The sequence below is a fragment of the Muntiacus reevesi genome, chromosome 2 (assembly GCF_963930625.1).
Source record: "Muntiacus reevesi chromosome 2, mMunRee1.1, whole genome shotgun sequence".
Lineage (NCBI taxonomy): Eukaryota > Metazoa > Chordata > Mammalia > Artiodactyla > Cervidae > Muntiacus > Muntiacus reevesi.
The window spans coordinates 260,070,533-260,091,737 of record NC_089250.1 but is presented as its reverse complement, the minus strand read 5'-3'; the positions used below and the strand labels follow the sequence as shown (position 1 = coordinate 260,091,737).

The following is a 21,205-nucleotide window of genomic DNA, read 5'->3' as shown; positions in this document are numbered from 1 at the left end:
AATGGGTCTCCTCCTGCTCCATACCCTTCTCTGGCTCCCCAGTGCTCTCAGGAGCTAAATTGAGCTCTTTTTACAGAGAACTCCATTTCCCATCGGCCTCTTCGCTCGACAGCTACATTTCCCAGCATGCACGACACCTCCCGCTCCACGGATTCTTCCCGGCTCCGCCCTCCTAGCCCTGAAGGCCTGACTCTTGCCTTACGTCACCAGCCTCCAAACTCTCCTCTTACCGCCAACTTCTCCAGGCCTCCGTGTGAGGGCGTGGTGGCCTTGCGCGATCGAGGCGCCCATTGGCTGTCGTGTTGCCGGTAGGGCGTGGCTACGGGAGCCGGGCGGGCACATTTCGAACCGTGGCTGGGGCGGCGGCTGCGGCGGCGGTGGCTGCGGCGGCGAAAGATGAACCCGGCAGGCTTGGCGGCGGCGGGGACGCCCCGGCAGCGTAAGTGGCGTACGTGGCCGACCGAAGAGATCGGGAGGGCGGGGCGTGGCGGGGCCGCCTCGACGGTTGGCGAGGTCGCCATAGGTCAGAGGTCACGAGGTCAGGGAGCTACGAGGTGTGCACAGCGCAGGGATGCCAGGTCCGGGTAGGGGGCGCGTTGGGGTCGATTCTTCTTTTCTTTAGGAAATTCCTTTAGAACAAGTTTGGGCAAGATATTGTGTGATGTGCAGAAAAACGCGACTTCCATTCATTTGTAGTTAGCCCTCTGGCCGCTCTCCACCCTTCCGTGGCCTTGCGCGGTTGCCCACGTAGCGTAGAACGGCGTTTATAGCCCTGTAGCCCTATGCGATCTCAGAGGACCGTGTTTACTCCTCATTTAAGATTTGAACCTGGATTTACTGTGCTGTTTTCCCGTATCTGTGAATTTCTATCTCTAAGTTCCTCTTCATCCCCAGGAGTGACCGTGCATCTTATTTATTCATTCAGTGTATCTTGCTTCAACTCCCTTGTGCCAGGCCCTGTGCTGGTGGAATATGAATACCCAGTGGTAACCTACAACTTGACAACTTAAAACGGAGAATTTAGTGGGAAGACAGACACTAAACTCGGGAGTAAACTAGTCAGCAAGATAATTTGGGAAGTAATTAGAACTGTAAAGGGAGTAAATTGGAAATTGATTGGGGGGGGGGGGCAGTTGAGGAGGCCTCAAGACATGATGCCTGCATTCCTCCCTTCAACCTTTCTTAAGATACCTGACTGGAAAAAAAAAAAAAAAGAAACCTGGCTGGCCCTGCGGTAGGGGATCTTGGGGACACAGACGTGCCCATCAGTCCTGCTTCCTGTCTTCATGGAGCTACCAGTACAGAGCGGAAGACAGCAACAGTCTAGTGTGATGGAGCTATGTGCAGGCATAGGGCTCAGGGCTGGGGTGGGGGAAGCACAGCCAGAGAGCTTGTGACTGGGATGGAGGTGTGTGTTAGCCAGATTAGGAAACTTGACCCGGCCCTGCCGTGTCAGTGAAGCTTCCTGGAAGAGATACAGCTGATGATGAGGAATGAGAAGGGGATTTGTGATGAGAGTGAAAAGCCTGGAAGGCTTGTGCTGAGTAAACAAGTAATCAAATGAAGATAGATTTAGAAATTGTGGTAACTCCTTAAAAGAGAAAAAAGAACCACTGGATATTATGAGAAAGAGCAAGGTAGGGCTAGGGCTTCATATGGAGGATAAGGAAGATCTCTTGAGAAGGAGTCTTTTGAGCTGAAGCCAGGTGCTCTATTGGCCGGTGTTAATTGTGGGAACAAATTGTGGGAACGTGTTCCAGGGTGATAGCACTGTCTGTTCTAAAGCTTGAGGTGGTGAGGAGCTTGGCAGGGTCAGGGCCTGAGAGGTGGAGGCCCTTGTGGCCAGGTGAAATGAGTCCCAAGAGAGGTAACAAACCAGGGTGGTTGGCAGGGCTGGGTCATGCAGGGCCTTGTAGGCATTTGGGTTTTATTCTCAGTGCAGTGGGCAATGATCTTAGGCAGAGGGCATGAAATACTCTCTGCCCAAGAATGAACAGGGGTACCTGGTAGAAGGACATTTAATTCAGGCGCAAGATGACAGAATCTGAGAAAGGAGGGTAACATTGAGACATGGTGGGTGAGCACCAGTGTCAGAGGTAAAGGCCCAGGGGCAGTCAGAGGGCCGTGGCAGGATATGGTGGCTAGAGACACCCCAGGGCATCAGGTGGGTGGTTTTGAAAGCCAGGAGTGTGGTGAGATTGCCCTAGGTGAGAGGCAGAAGACAAGGGTAAGGGTGAAAATTGGGTCACACAGTTCAGGGAGCTGGAGAGAAACCAGTGACTGAGGGACTGATCAGACCATCAGTTCCATAAAAGCATGAGCTGTCCCCTTTTGCTCACTGCTGTATCCACTTTGCCTGCCAGCAGAGCGTAACACATAGAGGGGCTCAGTCGATGTTTGTGGGACTCCGACAGGAGAGAGAAAAAGGTAGTACGGTGTCTCGGAAGCCAGGAAAGCAGATACTGAGTCAGAGGTTGGCATTTGTGGCAAGGGCCTTAGTGCTGCCAAGGGCCTTGAGTCCGAGCAGAGAGGAATAACACCCCCGGCCTGGTGGTGCAGGGGCATTTAAGGGACCAGTGAGAGCAGAACCCCAGCTGCCAAGGTCAGAGGTGAGGACAAAGAGGAAGGAAGGGCTTATACCAAAGCTTTCAGGAAACCAGCCCTTTGGCCAGAAGTGGGAGAGGGAAAGAGAAGTGGTGCTCAGGGACAAGTGGGCCAGTGCCGGTGCTATTGGCTTTGAGATCAAGGACTTCCCTGGGTCTGTTTTCAGGCTACACATAATGAAGAGGAAGAGTTGAGGGGCTAATGACTGATGACAGGTGATGAGATGGATCACTCTTCTATGGGCCAGGCCAGGGGCTGAGCAGTTTATGAGTGTCACTTTGCCCCGGAGAGTGGTCACCTTTCCACCGAGAAGAAAATGGAGGTGTGGAGAAAGCCATGACATGGATTATTTGACCCCTCTCCCCCATCCCATTGTAATCTTACTGCCCTTTTCCCACCATGGCGCTTGGCACAGAGGAGGCTCTCAGTAAATTTGCTATGGAGGCATTGCTTTGCTCAGGGTGCTGGAGCCAGAGCGCTGGGTTCAGATCCACCCTCTTCATATTCCCCATCTCTGTAGACAGCACCCCACCCACTCAGACCAGAATCTGGGAAGACAACGTGGATTCCTGCCTCTTCCTTACACTACCCCAGCCAAGCACACTTCCTGAAATCCTGCCCTACCTCCAGAATCATCCAGAAGCAGCACCCCGCTGCACCCCCCCAATGCCCACCTCAACCATCTCTTCTACCTGGACCATCTCCTCAGCCTCCTTCCTCTCCTTTCCCTGTCCTGGCCTCCCAAGCCTGTTCCCCATATGAAGCAGAGGGACCTTTCGAAAACTTAAGACCCAGTTCTGCTTCATGCTATCTGTATGATTTTGGGCAAGGACCTGAACCTCTTTGGCGGCATCCCATCTGTAAAGGAGAAGGCAATGGCACCCCACTCCAGTACTCTTGCCTGGAAAATCCCATGGACGGAGGAGCCTGGTGGGCTGCAGTCCATGGGGTCGCTGAGAGTTGGACATGACTGAGCGACTTCACTTTCACTTTTCACTTTCATGCATTGGAGAAGGAAATGACAACCCACTCCAGTATTCTTGCCTGGAGAATCCCAGGGACGGCGGAGCCTGGTGGGCTGCCGTCTATGGGGTCGCACAGAGTCGGACACGACTGAAGCGACTTAGCAGCAGCAGCATCTGTAAAATGGGGTGATAGTATCACCAGCACAGAATGGGTTGTTGCGAGGATTAAATGAGTTCATCCACAGTGTTTAGAACATGGCCTGATGTGATTTCAGTGGTCAGTTGGGGCTTAATTGTTATAATATTTTATAGGCCGACCTGGGATGGAATCCTGCTCTGTCTCTCCCTTTGCACAAGTCATTTAGTGTCTCTATTTATTTATCTATTTACTTACTTGGCTGCGTCAGGTCTTAGTTGCCGCACGCGAGCTCTAGTTCCCCAACCAGGGATTGAACCCAGGCCCCCTGCATTGGGAACACAGAATCTCAGCCATCGGACCACCAGGGAAGTCTCCATTTAGCCTCTCTAAGCCTGAGTTTCCACATCTGTAAAATGGGAATGGCCATTTATTCATCAGGTTTTTTTTTTTTTTTTTTTTAATCAAGCATCTATTCCAAACCTTGTTCTAGAGGCTAGGGCTTCACCCACAAACAAGACAGAGCTCTTTACCTTGGGGAGCTCACACTGGAGTGGGGGAAACAGTGAACAAGAGAAATTAAACAGCTAGTATGAAAAAAAAAAAAAAAAACAGCTAGTATGTCAGCTGGTGCTGAGTTCTATAGATATAAATTAAGCGCAGAAAGGGAATGGGGGGTGTTACCAAGGCAGATGCAGTTACAGACAGGATGGCTGGGGAAGGTCCCATGGAGCCAGGACTTCGAGGAGAAGAGGGAGTCCTGAGGGTGTCTGAATCAAGAGCATTCAGGCAGAGGAACTGCCAGTGAAGAGGCCCTGAGATGGAAGGTGCCTGGCGTGTTCAGTGAGCAACAAGGCCCCTGCGGTCGGAACTGAATGACTAAGAGGGAACAGGAAGAGAGACAGTCTGTCTAGAAACTTTGCTTGTAAAAGGCTTAGTACACGATTTTGTGCAGTCAACCCCAGTACATAGTAGCCGTCATTGTCATCATCATCATCATCGTTATTTGGAAGGATGGATGGATGGATGGATGGCAGAGGCCACCCAGACCTGACTAGACAACTCTAAGTTCAGTTCAGTTCAGTCGCTCAGTCATGTCCAACTCTTTGCAACCCCATGGACTGCAGCACATCAAGCCTCCCTGTCCATCACCAGCTCCTGGAGCTTGCTCAAACTCATGTCCATCGAGTCAGTCATGCCATCCAACCATCTTATCCTCTGTTGTCCCCTTCTCCTCCTGCCTTCAGTCCTTCCCAGTATCAGGGTCTTTCCCAGTGAGTCAGTTCTTTGCATCAGGTGGCCAGAGTATTAGAGTTTCAGCTTCAGCATCAGTCCTTCCAATGAATATTCAGAACTGATTTCCTTGTAGTCCAAGGGACTCTCCAACACCACAGTTGGTTAGACAACCCATCTGACATCAAAACCAGCGCCCCACTGCAGCAGAAGCCAGAGGGAGAGCTCCTGACAAATGAATGAGGCTCCCATCCCTCTTCCCTGCAGCCTCGAAGCGGAGGGTTCCTGTGTCCCAGCCAGGCATGGCTGACCCCCACCAGCTTTTTGATGACACGAGTTCAGCCCAGAGCCGGAGCTATGGGGCCCAGCGGGTGCCCGGTGGCCTGGGCTACCCTGCAGCCTCCGCCTCGCCCCAGGGAGCCTTCCTGGCTGATCCTGTGTCCAACATGGCCATGGCCTATGGGAGCAGCCTCGCTGCGCAGGGCAAGGAGCTGGTGGATAAGAACGTGAGTGGGCTGAGCTGGTGGGAGTTGGGGTGGGGGGTGCAGGCAGGGGCCATGGGGCCAGGGCTTCAGGTTTGAGCTCTGCCTCCCCAGATCGACCGCTTCATTCCCGTCACCAAGCTCAAGTATTACTTCGCCGTGGACACCATGTACGTGGGCAAAAAGCTGGGCCTGCTCATCTTTCCCTACCTGCACCAGGTGAGCACTGGCCCCCGAAGGCACGTGATGGGCAGGGGTGAAGGAGACTGAGGAGCAGGCCGGATAGACTGGCCCCAAGAGAGGGCTTGCAGGGGCGCGGGCACCCCACTCCAGGTCCTGCCTGCTCCCCCCACTCTCCCCACAGGACTGGGAGGTGCAGTACCAGCAGGACACGCCGGTGGCCCCCCGCTTTGACGTCAACGCTCCCGACCTCTACATTCCAGGTTTCATCCCACCCACCTCCACCCGGCGACCTCCTCCCTCCAGGCGGGCCTGTCTCGGGCAGACGTTTAGGTGCCCGGAGGCCCCGATGGTCCTCCTTCTTCTGACCAGTGTCTGTGTGTCTGCCTCCCACAGCCATGGCTTTCATCACCTACGTCTTGGTGGCTGGCCTGGCGCTGGGGACCCAGGATAGGTAAGAGAGGCCTGGGGTCAGCTGAGGAGTGTGGGGTTTGCAGTGCTGGGGGCGGGGGGGACAGTCAAGAAGGTCTCTTTGGTTCCCCTGGGTCAGAACAGTCCTACCATGTAGCCAGTTGGCCCAAGACAGAGCCCTCGGTGTATCCTCAGGGTTGCCTTCGCCTCTTTCTTCTTCCCCACTTATGTGCAGCCTATCACCCCACCCTGTGCTGGATGACACTGAATCTAGCCTTCTCTGGCCTCTCCTAACTAACTGCCCGGCCCCCACACACCCCTGCACCCCAACTCCAACAGGAAGATCTTGTCTGAGAGGTGGGCCTGGCCAGGCCAACCCCTCCCCGTCCCCTGCTCAGCTGTCCCCAGACCAAGCCCCAGCTCCGGAGCTGTCACTGCCCGCCTGCAGTCTCTCTCTGCCCCTTCCCTTCACTCTGCTGAGCCACTCTGGTCCTCTTTCTGTTTCTGCCAAGGACCTGGGCTGCCTCCCCAGGGCCTTTGCACACGCGGTTCCTTTTGCTGAGGAGTGTGTTCCATCCCCTACATTCACCCCTCATGTCTCCACTGTGCTGATACTGCCTCGGGGAAACCTCCCCACCCTCCAGCCTGGGTCAGGCCCCCACCTCTTGCTCACAGACCCCTGTTCATTACCTTCGTGGCATGGAAAACCGTTGTCATTAGAGCCATGAATTGTTGAGTTCCAGGGATACGGCAGAGGTCTTCTTCCCCCATCAGCTCCTTAATCCTTCAAGCCTCAGCTCAAGTGTCCCCTCTTCTCGGACACCCTCCCTCCCACCGGGGTCACAAACCTGCCCTGCCCTGCGCTTTCCCCCATCCCGGCCTGACCTCTCTGGGCTGTCTGTCACTTGGGATGGGATTTCCAGGACAGGGCCCATATCCATCTTGGTCCCTGCCGGGTCTCTAGCACGTACCCCTGCCATGAGAGGCTGTCCCCCCTGCTCTGGGAGGGTCTGAGCCAGCCAACTGGGGCTGACAGAGCTTGGGTGTCGGCAGGTTCTCTCCAGACCTCCTGGGGCTGCAGGCGAGCTCGGCGTTGGCCTGGCTGACACTGGAGGTGCTAGCCATCCTGCTCAGCCTCTACCTTGTCACTGTCAACACAGACCTCAGCACTATCGACCTGGTGGCCTTCCTGGGCTACAAGTATGTTGGGTGAGTACCCCCTCTGCCTCCCCACTGCCAGCCCCCAGCCCCAAGGGCCTCATCCTCAGACCAGCCTTCCCCCGCTCTCCCCACAGGATGATTGGCGGCGTCCTCATGGGCCTGCTCTTTGGGAAGATCGGCTACTACCTGGTACTGGGCTGGTGCTGCGTGTCCATCTTTGTGTTCATGGTGAGCTGGGGCTCAAGGGAGGGTGGAACGCAGGGCACAGGCTTCTGGACAGCATTGGGGGTCCCTGGGGTCATCCAAGCAGGGGATGTCAGGTGGGAGTTTAGACCCATAGCCATACCGGTGAACTGAGCAGTCCTGGAAGGGCTGCCCTAGCCTGGGGGTCCAGAGAGCTTCCCAGAAAGGGGGGTGTCCAAGGGCGGGGTGCTGAAGGGGGAGGAGGAGCCAGCCAGTCGGCTCTCACTCCACTTTTCTTGTACGGTGGGCCTTCCTTCCAGCATTTCCTTTAGGATGAAAAGAGTGTAGTGTCCTTGAAGTAGCTTCTCTGAGAGTCCTTCCAGCTGGAATAGAAGTGCTGGTTAGGAGCCCTGGGATCCACCAGCCCTGGCTTTGACCCCAGGCCTCCCTGGATCCTGGGCAGCTCACTTCCTCTCTTTAAACCTGTTTCCCCTTTTCTGAAAAGGTTGTTGTTGTTTAGTTGCTAAGTCATGTCCGACTCTCTGTGACCCCATGGGTTGTATAGCCCGCCACGTTCTTCTGTCCAAGGGATTTCCCAGGCAAGAATACTTGAATGCGTTGCCATTTCCTCCTCCAGGAGATCTTCCTGACCCAGGGATTGAACCTGTCTCCTGCTTGGCAGGCAGATTCTTTACCACTGAGCCACCAAGGAAACCCTTTGTAAAATGGGGTGATGATAATTCCACTTCAGGATACTGAGAGTATCAGTGTGAGCAAGTGTTAGGTGGTTCAGTCGCTCAGTCATGTCTGACCCTTTGTGACCCCATGAACGGCAGCACACCAGGCTTCCCTGTCCTTCACTATGTCCTGGAGTTTGCTTAAACTCATGTCCATTGAGTCAGTGATACCATCCAACCATCTCATCCTCTTTCTCCCCCTTCTGGGCAACAAGAGGCTGAGCCAGGCTTGCCTGTGAGTGGGTGGGAGTCCCCAGCGGAGGCGTGGGTCGACAGTGGCCTGCCGCAGGGTCCTGACAGCAGCAGTTCTGGGAGACACGTGGCATGCTGGCATATGTTCATCGCCCTTACCCTTACTATAGAGCCTATAACCTACCATAAAGACTGCAGACTCTAGGGATTGGGCCACCTCAGGCCAAACTACAGGGAGGGAGCACAGCCCCACCCATCAGCAGAAAATTGGATTTAATGATTTACTGAGCATGGCCCTGCCCACAAGAGCTAGACTCTTGTTTTCCCCACAGCCAGTGCCTCCCATCAGGAAACTTGCACAAGCCTCTTACCCTCATCCATCAGAAGGCAGACAGAATGAAAACCACAATCACAGAAGACTAACCAAAATGATCACATGGACCACAGCCTTGTGTAACTCAATGAAACTATGAGCCATGCCGTGTAAGGCCAGCCGAGACAGACGGGTCCTGGTGGCGGGTTCTGACAATCGGTGGTCCACTAGAGGAGGGAATGGCAAACCACTTCTGCATCAGCATTCTTGCCTTGAGAACCCCATGAACAGTATGAAAAGTGTGAGGAGCAGAGAGCGAAAGCTAGTGACTGGTGGGCCAGATCTGCCCCACAGATAAACTTCAATTTACATGGCATTATTTACAGCTTTAGGGGCGGGGCGGTTTAAACAAAACAGTTGGGGAGAAAAAATGGCATTTCCGGCTTGGGTTGAAAAATCGTCAGGTTCAGCACAAGCTGATGGTGGCCAAAGGGCCAAGCCTGGCCATCCCCATGGGCGGGGCGTTCACACTGAAGTTCTCCACTTCATCAATTTAAGGTCCTCGCTTGGCAGTTGAGTTTGGAACCCTCTCACATTTTCTCCCAAGGCTTGGGAGGACAAGGAGGTCCTCCCTGTCTGTTTGGAGATCTAGGAGAAACCCGAGGCTCCCCAGGAGCAGACTTAAGCCCAGCCACTCTCTGAAGGAAGGGTGGGGAGCGTGGAGTCCCGAAGGAGGCCGGGCTCAAGAGTGTTCTCCCTCCCCGGCCCAGATCCGGACGCTGCGGCTGAAGATCCTGGCGGAGGCGGCGGCCGAGGGCATCCCGGTGCGTGGGGCGCGGAACCAGCTGCGCATGTACCTGACCATGGCCGTGGCGGCGGCGCAGCCCCTCCTCATGTACTGGCTCACCTTCCACCTGGTGCGGTGAGGGCGGCCCCGCGACGCCTCCCGCCGCTGCTGCTTCCGGCGGCCGCCGCCCCCCACCCCCACCGGCGACGCCGCCACAGCTCATCTCCCGGCCACCTGCCGGCCTCCGGGGCGCCCCGCAGCCCGAGCCCCTCCCACCCTCCCCGCCCTCGCCGAGGTGCTGAGATCTCCAGCTGCACAGGCCGCCCCCCAGCAGGGCGGCCACTGTTCCAGAAACAATAAACCGTGACGGACACGGCGTGGGCAGCTTCTCCTTGGCGCGCGGTGTCCAGCAGGGGGCAGGCCCGGCCCGGGAAGGGAGGAGGAGGCCGGGGACCGCTCACGGCGCCTCGCAACCAGAAGGCGACAAGGAGGCCGAGCAAAGGTTTAATGAGCCCCGCCCAGGCCCATCAATGGGAAGCCTTCTTCTTCCCTTCTTCTTTCTTCTTCTTCTCTTTTTTCACCTTGGGCTTCTTGACCTTGCCTGGGGCGCTCTTGTGCGGCTCCGAGCCGGGCTGTGGGGCCAGGGGGCGGTGGGGGTGGGAGGGGAGAGAGGGTTCCGCCGGTGAGTCCTCGGCCCGCGTTCCGGGCTGGGACTCCGCCCTCACTTGGGGCACCGGGCACCCGCTACGGAGGGGGAGGCCTCTTACCTTCACCTCATTTTCCGAATCACTGGAGCTGCTGCTGGAATCTGAGGCGCTCCCTTGGCCGTGGCCATGACCGTGGTGATGCTAGTTGAGAGGCACACCAGTGAAGCCGGGGGACCCCTTTCCCAGCTCCCATTCCCCCCAAGTCGGAGGCCCCAGACCGAGCAGGGTCCTGGGGTCAAAAAGCAACTCCCAGGAATGAGGTGACTTACCTTTAGGTTATCAGCGGACCCGCCCTGAACTTTGGGGGGGCTGTGCTTGGGGTCTCCCACCTTGCCTGCCCCCTGGGGCTTCTTGGAGGTGGACTCCACGGCTGCAGGGAGAAGAGACAATGGATGGGTTGGCGCAGGCGCAGAAAATGCCCCCCGAGGCAGACCCTAGGGCTTGATCCTGGCCCCCAAGCTCCCCACTCAACAGCAGCGCACCTGCTGACAGGTCGAACTCCATGGCAGTGAGAGAAGGTGTGTGTGCAGGGCCAGAGCGCTGGAGCAGGGCTGCGAGGGTAGGGGGCGGGCCTTGCGGAGGGGCAGTGGGCCTGCCAGGAAGTTCTGAGGAGCCCCACCCGACCTCTGTTCAAAGTCCTAAACCCTGACTCATTGCCCCTCCCCAGCACCGCCCAGCTGGTCCTCTGGGAAACGGGGAGGGTGGACAGTTAATTGCTATGCTCCCCGCCACCTCACAGCACCCTGTTGTTCAGTCGCTCAGTTGTGTCCGACCCTTTGCGACCCCATGGACTGCAGCACGCCAGGGTTCTCTGTCCTTCACCTTCTCCTGTAGCTTACTCAAACTCAGATCCATTGAGTCGGTGATGCCATCCAACCATCTCGTCCTCTGTCGTCCCCTTCTCCTGCCTTCAATCTTTCCCAGCATCAGGGTTTTTTCCAGTGAGTCGACTCTTCGCATCAAGTGGTCAAAGTATTGGAGCTTCAGCTTCAGTATCAGCCCTTCCAATGAATATTCAGGACTGATTTCCTTTAGGATTGGCTGGTTTGATGTCCTTGCAGTCCAAGGGACTCGGAGTTGGGAGAGGAGTGTGGGTGGGTGAAGATTTCTGGGGAGGGGAGTACTAGCACTGTTGAGAAGTGAAAGTGAAGTCGCTCAGTCCTGTCCGACTCTTGTGACTCCATGGGCTGTAACTACCACGCTCCTCCACCCATGGGATTTTCCAGGCAAGAGTACTGGAGTGGGTTGCCATTTCCTTCTCCAGAGGATCGTCCCGACCCAGGGATCAAATCCGAGTCTCCTGCATTGTAGGCAGACCCTTTACTGTCTGAGCCGCCAGAGAAATCCAACTAGCTTCCCCTAAAGGGTCAGATGCTTGCACTTGAAGAAATGAGAGAAAGGGTGCCTCCGCATGCTCTCTGTGCCATGATAATACTGACACTCCTTGGGTACTTTTGTGCCTGGCACTGTTCCAAAGGCTTCTTGTACATTAACTCACTGTAACATCCCCTCTGGCCTAGTGAGAAGCAGAGTCTGAAAGGAAGAACATCATAAACTTGGGAGCCAGTCTCATGATTTGAAACCCACCTGTATTACCCAGTAGCGCTTCCCAGGTTGCTCGGTGGTAAAGAATCTGTCTGCCAATGCAGGAGATGCAGGTTCAGTCCCTGGGTCGGGAAGATCCCCTGGAGTAGGAAATGACAGCCCACTCCAGTATTCTTGCCTGGGAAATCCCATGGACAGAAGAGCCTGGCAGGTTCCCAGTCCATGGGGTTGCAAAAGAGTTGGACACGACTTTTCAACTAAACAACAACAGAATGATCTGGGGAAGTTACTCCCCTTTCTGTGCCTCATCTGTAAATGATAACTACCATATGGCGTTGATGTAAGAATCAAACGGATTAGTTTCCTGTGACCATGCCTGCACATAGTTACTAGCAATAAATGCTTATAGTGTTTGGTTTTTAAGTAAAAGGTAGGTATGGTGACTATCCCTGTTTTACAGATGAGAAAACTGAGGGACCAGTTAAGATGATGAGGGGTGGGTCTTCCCTGGTGGTCCAGCGGTTAAGAATACTCCTGCCAATACAAGGGATATGGGTTCAATCCCTGGTCAGGGAGCTAAGATCCTACAAGCTGCACGGAAACTAAGTCCATGTGCTGTAAATACAGAAAGTCCTTGTGCCACAGTGAAGACCCAGCACAGCCAAAAAAAGAAAGAAAAAAAAGATGTTGAGAAGCAGAAACAGTAATGGACAGATTAGAACTAAGATTCAAACCCAGGCAGTAGAGTGCAAGTCCAAGTCCAAGTGTAGCTCAAGTCCAAGTGTAGCCCCTTGGTCTCACCCTGGGGGAGGTTGTACTTAGCAGAAGGGACAGCCACGGGAGCCCAGCCTTCCCTCCCCACACTGTGTGGGGCCCAGATTAGGCTCAGGGAGGAGTTGAGAGCCTGAGTCATCTGTTCCAATTGCTGTGAGGCTAGGTGTCCCTGGGAGTCCCTCTCCGTCCCAGCCCTTCCCCCCGACCTGGCTGCTGGACCTGCAGAAGTGGGGGGCAGGGCTGGGACTTAGGCCTGAGGATAATGACAAACGTGCAGCTATCAGCCTTGTGCACTCAGGTCTCTGCTCCAAAGTCCACTCCTTAGAGGAACCTGCCCCGCCTGACTGCCAACTCCATGGAGCCTCGTCACTCCGTCCCCTTTCCCCTGGTTCGATAACCAGCATAGACAGCCCTTGCCTCCCACTCTCTGAGGTTATCTTTATTCTGATTCCCTCAGCACATAATACATTTTATAATAAAAGTTATTGAGTACCTACTGTGTGTCCAGCACAGTTCAAGTGCTGGGGGCACAGAAGTGAACAGAACCAGCAAAAATTCCAGCCCAGTGGAATTGACATTCTAGTCAGGGGGAACATAGCAAAATGTAGAGTATGCTAGAAAAAGCTGGAAATGAAACTGTCCAACAGCTGGTGAATAGATACATGCAATGTGATAGATCCCTTCATACAATGGAATACTATTCAGCAATAAAAAGGAATGAACTCCTGGTATTTATGTAGCAACGGCTACATAAACCTCAAAAACAATATGCTGGGTGAAGGAAGCCAGACACAAGAGGCTGCATGTCATATGACACTATTCATATGAGTGTTCAGAAAAGACAATTACAGAGATAGAAAGTTGATTAGTGGTTGCTGGGAGCTGAGTGTGGGAACAGTGATTAGCTCTAAATTGACCATGAGGGATCGTACTGGGTGAAGGCGATGAAAATGTTCTGAAACAGATCTATGGTGATAGTTGCACCACATGGTAAAATTACTAAAAATCCTTGAATTGGATATTTGAAATGGGTTTTGTAGCTGATAACAGTTTTATTTTTTTCAAGTAATATGTATTAGGAGAAATACAGTAAGAAAGGGAATTAGGTAATAACTACTTAGTATGTTTGGGAGGCACTGGATTTCAGATACAGTTACCAGGAAAGCCACAGTGAAGTCTTTTTTGTTAAGATCTGAAGGTCAGAAAATAAGCCACACAAGCACATGGAGGCATATCTAGGCAGAAGGAATGGCCAGTGCAAAGGCCCTGAGGCAGGAATGTGCCTGTGAGCCCAAAGAGCTGGAGGAAAAGAGGTGGGAGATGAGGACAGATGACAACCCAGGCAGGGGGGCTGTTTGGGGGAAATGTTTTGTAAACCAAAGATCTTTGGTCTTTGAGTGAGAAGAGGAGGTAAACGGAGATTGTGGTTTTGCCGACAACCACATGCAGGATATGAGAGACAGTGTCTGTCTCTCCTGGCAGAACATACATTTCAGGAGGGTGGGGATTTCATGCTTTGCTCAGTGACAAACAGTGTGACTCAGAGCCGGTGCTCCCTATCATTTGGTGCATTAGGCGGCCTGCTGCTGGGCAGTGTGGTGTTGGCAGGTTCGAGCAAGCCTAGGGTGGCTGTGAGCTTGGTGAATCTTCGCTCTACCCCTTACTGCTCTGTGGACCATTTGGTCAGTCACTGGCCCTCATTGTCCTCCTCTGTCAAATGGAACTTACCTCACAAGGCAAATGGTTTTGCACGGAGCCTGCCTGGGACAAGGTAAATAGATATTTGATAAATGTTAGTGGCTTCTTTGGGTTGGTTTTTTTTTTTTTTTTTTTTTGGCCACACTGGGTCTTTGTTGTTTTCTCTAGTTGTGGCGAGTGGGGACGACTCTTGGTTGAGGTGCTCGGGCTTCTTGTTGCGGTGGTTTCTCTTGTTGCGGAGCACGGGCTTTGTGGAGTTACTCCTTATCTTGTGGAATCTTCTGGAACCAGGGATCAAACCCCCATCCCTTGCATTATCAGGCTGATTCCTAACCACTGCACCACGAAGGAAGTCGTAAATGTTAGTTTTTACTGTGATCCATACACACAGTCTCATGATTCCTCATGAAACTGATAATACAATCCCCACAATATATGTAATTGAGCTCTAAAAGGAACTGTAGGGTACTGGGCTAGTAGGGAGTGGGGCAGCAATGCGAGACCTTCCAGACCCAAGATGAGGTAAGCTCTTCACCACTATGCTAAATAAAACGGTGGGGTGGGTGGGTTCCGGGAGACCTTGGCCTGGGCCTCCAGACCCCCTACCTATTCACTCTGTTATGGTACATTTAGGACGTGGCAGCTTTCGCAGGGACTCTGAAGGCAGAGGCTTGACGAGAGAGCTTCACTTTTCTCTCTCTCCCACAACAGCCTGAGCTGGTGGGAGTCCAGGGCAGGTGATGGGTGGCTCTGTGAGGTCATCCAGGAATGAGGTTCCCTGTCTGGGTGCTCTGTATACCTCCAGGATGCCACCCCCAGGCCTCTGGGGAGGCTGATACCCACCATCTGCTTCTCAGGAAGGGCAGAGCAGCGGAGGGCACACCGCTTCCTTTTTTTTTTTTTTTTCTGTAGGAATTTGATTAATTTCAAATGGCCATTCACACATACATTAAACACACTGTGACTTTTTCTTTGACTGTGTTACTTGGCACACAGCGTTAGTCCCCTGAACAGGGATGCAACCTGCACCCCCTATGGTGGAAGCAGAGTGTCTTAACCACTGGACGGCCAGGAAAGTCCCACCACTTCCTTTTAAAGACCCAATGACCTGGAGGCATCACACACCCCTTCAGTCTGAATTTATTCACCTGGTCACATTCAGCTGCAAGAAAGACAGGAAAATGAGTTCCTAGCTCGGCAGCCACATCCCCGCTAAAATCTGGGGACTTTTTATTACTGAAAGGAAGAGAAATGGGATAAGGAGCCCATCTATAATTACTCCCTGTCCGTGGCAGTGAGAGACCCTTACTCATCTACTCTGGAGGGTTTACAAATGGCAGATGAGATTTAAGCTGGGAAGGTGGATGTAAAGGTTTGGATGAAAAACACAGGCATGAGCTTGTAAGAAGGGCACATCCGCCTGCTCTTTGGAAGGTGAGTTCCCTGCCATTCACTTCTCATCTTCTATGGTTAAAAGGAGCAGAGACAGTAGCTTACGACTGTCCTCCCCAGGCCCTGCCTGCCTCTAGCATCCTATGGTACTGCTCTCCCCTGCTTGTTTCCTCATTGTTTTCGCCTAAAATGACTTGGTCCTAAAGGTATAAGCAATGCTTTCTCCTTTGTAGGAAAAAGACACAGTTCCCAGCTGGCCTGCGATCCCCATGTCATTCACGGCTAGATCAGCTTACCCTTTCGCCAACATTTCACCAGCAAACATGCTTCAAAGGGTCACTCCAACCCTCAAGTTTTTACTTAACCACTGCAGTTTAGGAAGAGATTTCTGGATGCCAACTTTAGTGGTACAAGACTGAGATTGCTGGGAGATAGTCCTTCCTGGGGGTCTTTGTGCTCCTACATGTCTGTGGACGGACACGCCTAGCTGGAAGAGCAACCGCTGGAAGCCTGATTTTGTCTCCTTCCTGAAGCTTACACGACCAGAGCGCCCCAGTCCTATAAACACCATAATCCCCGTCCTGGAATGTTTTCTTTGAATCTAACCACATCCTGGGAGATGGATGACCTTACACACACAGAATGCAGGGTCTCAGTTTCTTTTCCCACATGACAGAAATGCTGCCCTGGATGTTCGAGGATACTGGTAATCAGCAAATCCCAACAGATCATACGCTAGGAGGTTCCAAGGGGCTGACGGCCCAGCTGGAGAAACCCAAGCTTGGTCTACACCCAGCTGACTGTTGTGTCTGGGGGTTGATTTTATTCTATTTACAAGTTAATAAATTAGCCTTGCGGGCTTTCCCAGGTGGCTCAGTGGTAAAGAATGTCTGCCAATGCAGGAGATTTGGGTTTGATCCCTGATCCCTGGATCAGGAAGATCCCCTGGAGAAGGAAATGGCAACCCACTCCAGTATCCTTGCCTGGAGAATCCCATGGGCAGAGGAGCCTGGTGGGCTACAGTTCATGGGGTCGAAAAAGAGTTGGACACAACTAAGGGACAATAAATTAGCCTTTTAACTGTTTCCAAAATGCTGGCAGAAGCCTTTCGACTCTTGGGTCAGAGACAGAAGGCTTTATTGCAGCAGCAACATAAGCATCAACCTGTGTGTTGCCCTCCCTTGTCCCAGGGGGCAAAGCAGAGGTCCAGATGGAGCCTGCACATGTGGTGACTGGTTGCATTACAAGAGAGGGTCGCTGAGCATGGAGGACCTGCCGCTTTATGGCAGGCAGTAAGCAAGCCTGCTCTTTGTCCTCAAGGGAGCCACTGCCTCACCTCATCCCTCAAGGCGCTCTCACTGCAAATCCAATTTTGAGAATGGCCCAGGTAAGCAGCTGTCAGGGCTGTGTGTTCTTGACACACCCATCAAGACTTGTAGAAGCAGGAGATCTCCATGGAGGATCATCTGTTGAAACAGTGCACCTCTCTTGGCTTCTAGTGAATTTTCACAAGAGTATGCCATTCTGTCAGCTGTTCTGATTAACCCGACTGAAAGTGAAAGTTGCTCAGTCATGTTCAGACTCTTTGGGACCCCAGGGACTGTAGCCTGCCAGGGTCCTCTGTCCTTGGGAATGCTCCAGGCCAGAATACTGGAGTGGGGAGCGGTTCCCTTTTCCAGGGGATTTTTCCCAACCCAGGGATTGAACCCAAGTCTCCTTCATTGCAAGCAGATTCTTTGCCGTCTGAGCCACCAGGGAAGCCCAACTGGACTGAGGCTGGGGCTAAATTCCGTTTGTCTCATAAGGCACTTAATTAGCGTCAGCAGGACCCCAAGCAGCAGTGACTCCTGTTATGTGGCCAACCTGCCCTCTGGTGTCCCAGCCTCATCCAGCTGTGCCCGAGCAAGACATAGCCAGGCAGGTCGTAATCAAAGGCTAGTCTCTCGTCCATTAGGAACCACACGAGGGAGTTCTGACCTGCTGATCTTCGGTGTCACTGCCAATAATTACAAGGCCCCAGAGCGGCCCTCATGCCCCACGGAGAGGCATTGTGACTCATTCTTTCCCGCAGGCAAACACACGCAGGACTGGGCACAGAGCACTCCAGTTCACCACTGGTTTGGTTAAGTCACGTGGGCAGTGCCATGAGAAGCTGCAGCCTCAACTACCATACATGGCAGAGCCCAGGGCTGCTTGGGCGTCAGAAGTGTGTACTTTTGTTATCAGCCAGCTTAGAACAGGGCCGAGCAGGTTCATGTTTGTAAACGTCTACGGGTGGGACCCACATTCAGGCGGTGACGGGATCAGGCATAGAACATTTCAGGACTGGCCGAGTCTCTGGGTCACACTGCCGGCTGCAGGGCTCAGGTGGACCAGGTGATGAGTTGGCAGGCTGAGGTGCAGGGTCTAGAGAAGAGAGGGCTGATGGCACCCCTCCTGCCCCCCAGTCCCGCTTCCTGGGGTCTAAGGTGTTCCCTCACCAGGGGTTCCCAGGTGGCTCAGATGGTAATCTGCCTGCCAACACAAGAGACTCAGGTTTGATCCCTGGGTTGGGAAGATGCCCCGGAGAAGGAAATGGCAATCCACTCCAGTATTCTTGCCTGGAGAACCCCATGGACAGAGGAGCCTGGCTAGCTGTAGTCCATGGAGTCGCAAAGAATCGGACATGACTGAAGCAACTTAGTATGCACACCAGGTGCCAGGTTGCACTCCCTTCAAAGACCAAGAATCAGCGTGACTCCTGTCCCACTGGGTATAGCTTTACCTCTTCTGTCATCTCCTACTCACACCCAGATCTTTGTTTGCAAAGGTCAGATGTGAATGGAACAAACATTTCCCCAAATTTACAGAGACCACGTGGGCCCCATAGGGAGACATGGCAGGCAGGGCGCTCAGCGACCAAGCGGCCATTGTCCCCATGACGTGGGACTAGTCATCCAAGAAGGAATGTTGGGGACTAAACCAGCATTAGTTCCCGAGGCTCCCTTTGATCAGCTGCCACCTGGAGGTTGCACGTGAGCTTGCTGTTCAGGGGAAGATGCGTCATACACAGGGCTGATGAGGGTAGAATTCCAAATTTTTCAAAATAGTCTACATAACTCCCAACCCTTTTGACGTGACTTTTACCCAGGAGATGATTGAGAAAAAACCCTTTCTGATGACAACCACATTCAGTGACCAAACTGCCTTGCTAAAGTGTATGGACCAAGAAGAAGCAGAGGAGAGATCTTTGTTGACTTTTTAGAAATCCATTCCACCTCTGAATGATGCCAGCAGTCTGTCTGAGGATAACAAAGGCCATGAAATGTCCGTTGAGCACCTTGGCTACTCGCCTACTGTTAGGCAGTTTTTGCAACAAAAAGAGGACCAATGTAAGCCTGTAAATGGTCTATAAAGTGGAAAACACGGCAGTTTAGTTTCAGGGGTCACAGTGGCATGGCAGGAGGTGGCCAACCAGACTGGAACAGCAGCACCATAACATGGAAAAGTACAGAAGGGAGACAGCCCTGGCAGACTAAGACAGCCCAAAGGCCCCCTGCTGTCACCCTGCCAGGAGCAAGTGGGGCCACAGGGCCTCCCAAACCACAAGACAGGATAGCACAAATCTGGGCAGAAGTGTCACAGAGATATTGTCTGCATCAGAAACATATAAAGGCATGACATAGGAAAAACCTGCGGAAGCTCGACTGGCCTTGATGGTGTCAGGAGAATTCACTTCATGATCTCCTCCTACTGCAGGAGATTTAAAAGTGATTCCCAACAGTTTCTTCTAAAATCCAATATGCTGCTTTTTTCCCTTCATATGACTAAGATATGAAGGAGAGACAACTCTTGTCCAAGTAGGTGGAGAAAGGCCTTCTGTTAGGCCAGAGGCATCAGTGGGTCTGAGGCCCCTGAAGTTGACAGGACACATGAGTGGACCTGAGGGTTGCCTGTGGGGCGGCAGCGGGGCTGTAGGGGAGAACCACTGAGTAAGGAGCAACGAGGACACAGGAAGGCGGGCAGAGGTGGCCACCACTTTCCATGGGTGAACTGACATCTGTGATCTCGTGCAACTTTCCCATCCACCCATCTTACAAGTGAGGAAACCGGAGATTCAAAGGAGTTAAGTGACCTGCCTACTTGAGGGCAGTGGGTGGAGGGTCTCTTCCCAATGCCTCGGCCCTCTTTCCCTGGACCACAGGCTCTTCTGGAGGCACTGCTGCTGCTAAGTCGCTTCAGTCGTGTCCGACTCTGTGCGACCCCACAGACGGCAGCCCACCAGGCTCCCCCATCCCTGGGATTCTCCAAGCAAGAACACTGGAGTGGGTTGCCATTTCCTTCTCCACTGCATGAAAGTGAAAAGTGAAAGTGAAGTCACCCAGTCGTATCCGACTCTTAGCGACCTCACAGACTGCAGCCTACTAGGCTCCTCTGTCCATGGGATTTTCCAGGCAAGAGTACTGGAATGGGTTGCCATTGCCTTCTCCACTGGAGGCACTGAGGGGTCCTAATTTGTCTGGGATGCAGCAAGTAGGTTTCACCTGCTCACAAACTTGAGTTAACTGCAGTGAGGGCCTGGAGTGCCAGACTGCCTGGAAGGCTTGGCAGGGAGAATACCAGAATCCAGGAGCAACATCTACCATGGACCAGAAGGCTGGGAGGGGATGAGGTATTTACCCAATTGCTTCTGCAATAGATTTCTAAGCCCTAACAGACACAAGTCTTTCCCTCAGTGTGCAGGCATCCTTTCAAGATACTGTGTGTATGATTCCAGACTATCACAATAAAGCCAGTCACATGATATTTTTGACTTCCCAGTGCATGTAACAGTTATGTTTACACTATAGTCTATTAAGTGTGCAATTGTACTAGGTCTAAAAAAAAGTGTATATACATTAATTTAAATGTACTTAAATGCTAACCCCATTATCTAACAAGGCCACAGTGTCTTCAGAGTACAATAAAAGGAGGTCTGCCTGTATAGTTTGTATAGAGGGTGACCTTTGGCCTGAAGGGATTTCTAGGAAGGGTCAAGGAAAAGAGGGGCTTACTTTCTTTGTTCCAAGGAGAGGCCACAGCAAGATCTGGAACTGTTGTGTCCGGTAGCATGGCCCCCAGCCAGGCCCAGCACCTCTACCTACTCCCAGGCTGGCGACCAGCCTCCTGAGTCACTGAGGCAGGCGGAGGCCCCAGTCTACCTGCCTGACCCCGTGGCTTGCCCAGACGCGGCCCCATGTTTAGGACTATGTGTTTAGGAGAAGGGTGAGGAGAAAGGGGGCTTTGAGAGGAAGGGAGTGCCCGCAGGCAGGCGCAGAATTGGGACTGAGCCTGGAGGCAGAGTTCAGCCTGGTGGTGCCCTGTCCCCATTTCTATGCAGGGTCATGGAGGGAGGCCTGGGGATGACTGCAGACATGCAGGGAATATGAAGATCAAGGATGCCAAAATGAGTCATTAAAAAAAAAAAACTGCATGGTATGACCAGAATTTTTAAAAAGTGAAACTGAGTAAGAAAATATTCAGAGCTAAAAAAAAAAAAGAAAACATCAGAGCTTACCACAGATGTAAGGCTAAGTGTTGTTTGGCGAAACTTTATAAGCACTCAGTTGTAACATAAGATGTATTTCATTCAAAAAGATCTGAAAGATGTTTTCTTACAGTCTGTTCCTGGATGGGGACATCTCATGTCCTGTGGATACTCTGGCAGAGTCTGTATTGACAGTCCC

General features: G+C 52.9%; 2 protein-coding genes across 4 annotated transcripts; one reads left to right on the top strand and one right to left on the bottom strand.

Moving 5' to 3' along the window:
* The first annotated feature begins 303 nt into the window (after positions 1–303).
* Positions 304–9,760, top strand: YIF1B (Yip1 interacting factor homolog B, membrane trafficking protein). 2 transcript variants are annotated; one of them, XM_065926016.1, is made up of 8 exons: positions 304–439; positions 5,206–5,444; positions 5,535–5,639; positions 5,785–5,863; positions 5,997–6,054; positions 7,065–7,220; positions 7,307–7,400; positions 9,368–9,760. In XM_065926016.1, the coding sequence occupies exons 1-8, from the start codon at positions 397–399 to the stop codon at positions 9,521–9,523; spliced, it is 930 nt and encodes a 309-aa protein (XP_065782088.1). In that variant the 5' UTR covers positions 304–396; the 3' UTR covers positions 9,524–9,760. The 2 variants fall into 2 exon arrangements, with proteins under 2 accessions (XP_065782088.1, XP_065782087.1); XM_065926015.1 differs by having other exon boundaries at positions 320–448.
* C2H19orf33 (chromosome 2 C19orf33 homolog) lies at positions 9,750–11,586 on the bottom strand. Of its 2 annotated transcripts, none has more exons than XM_065926017.1 (4): positions 10,931–11,586; positions 10,361–10,461; positions 10,152–10,232; positions 9,750–10,016 (listed from the first exon to the last, which is right to left on the bottom strand). In XM_065926017.1, the coding sequence occupies exons 1-4, from the start codon at positions 11,049–11,051 to the stop codon at positions 9,912–9,914; spliced, it is 408 nt and encodes a 135-aa protein (XP_065782089.1). In that variant the 5' UTR covers positions 11,052–11,586; the 3' UTR covers positions 9,750–9,911. The 2 variants fall into 2 exon arrangements, with proteins under 2 accessions (XP_065782089.1, XP_065782090.1); XM_065926018.1 differs by lacking the exon at positions 10,931–11,586 and adding an exon at positions 10,574–10,869.
* Between the last annotated feature and the right edge of the window lie 9,619 nt (positions 11,587–21,205).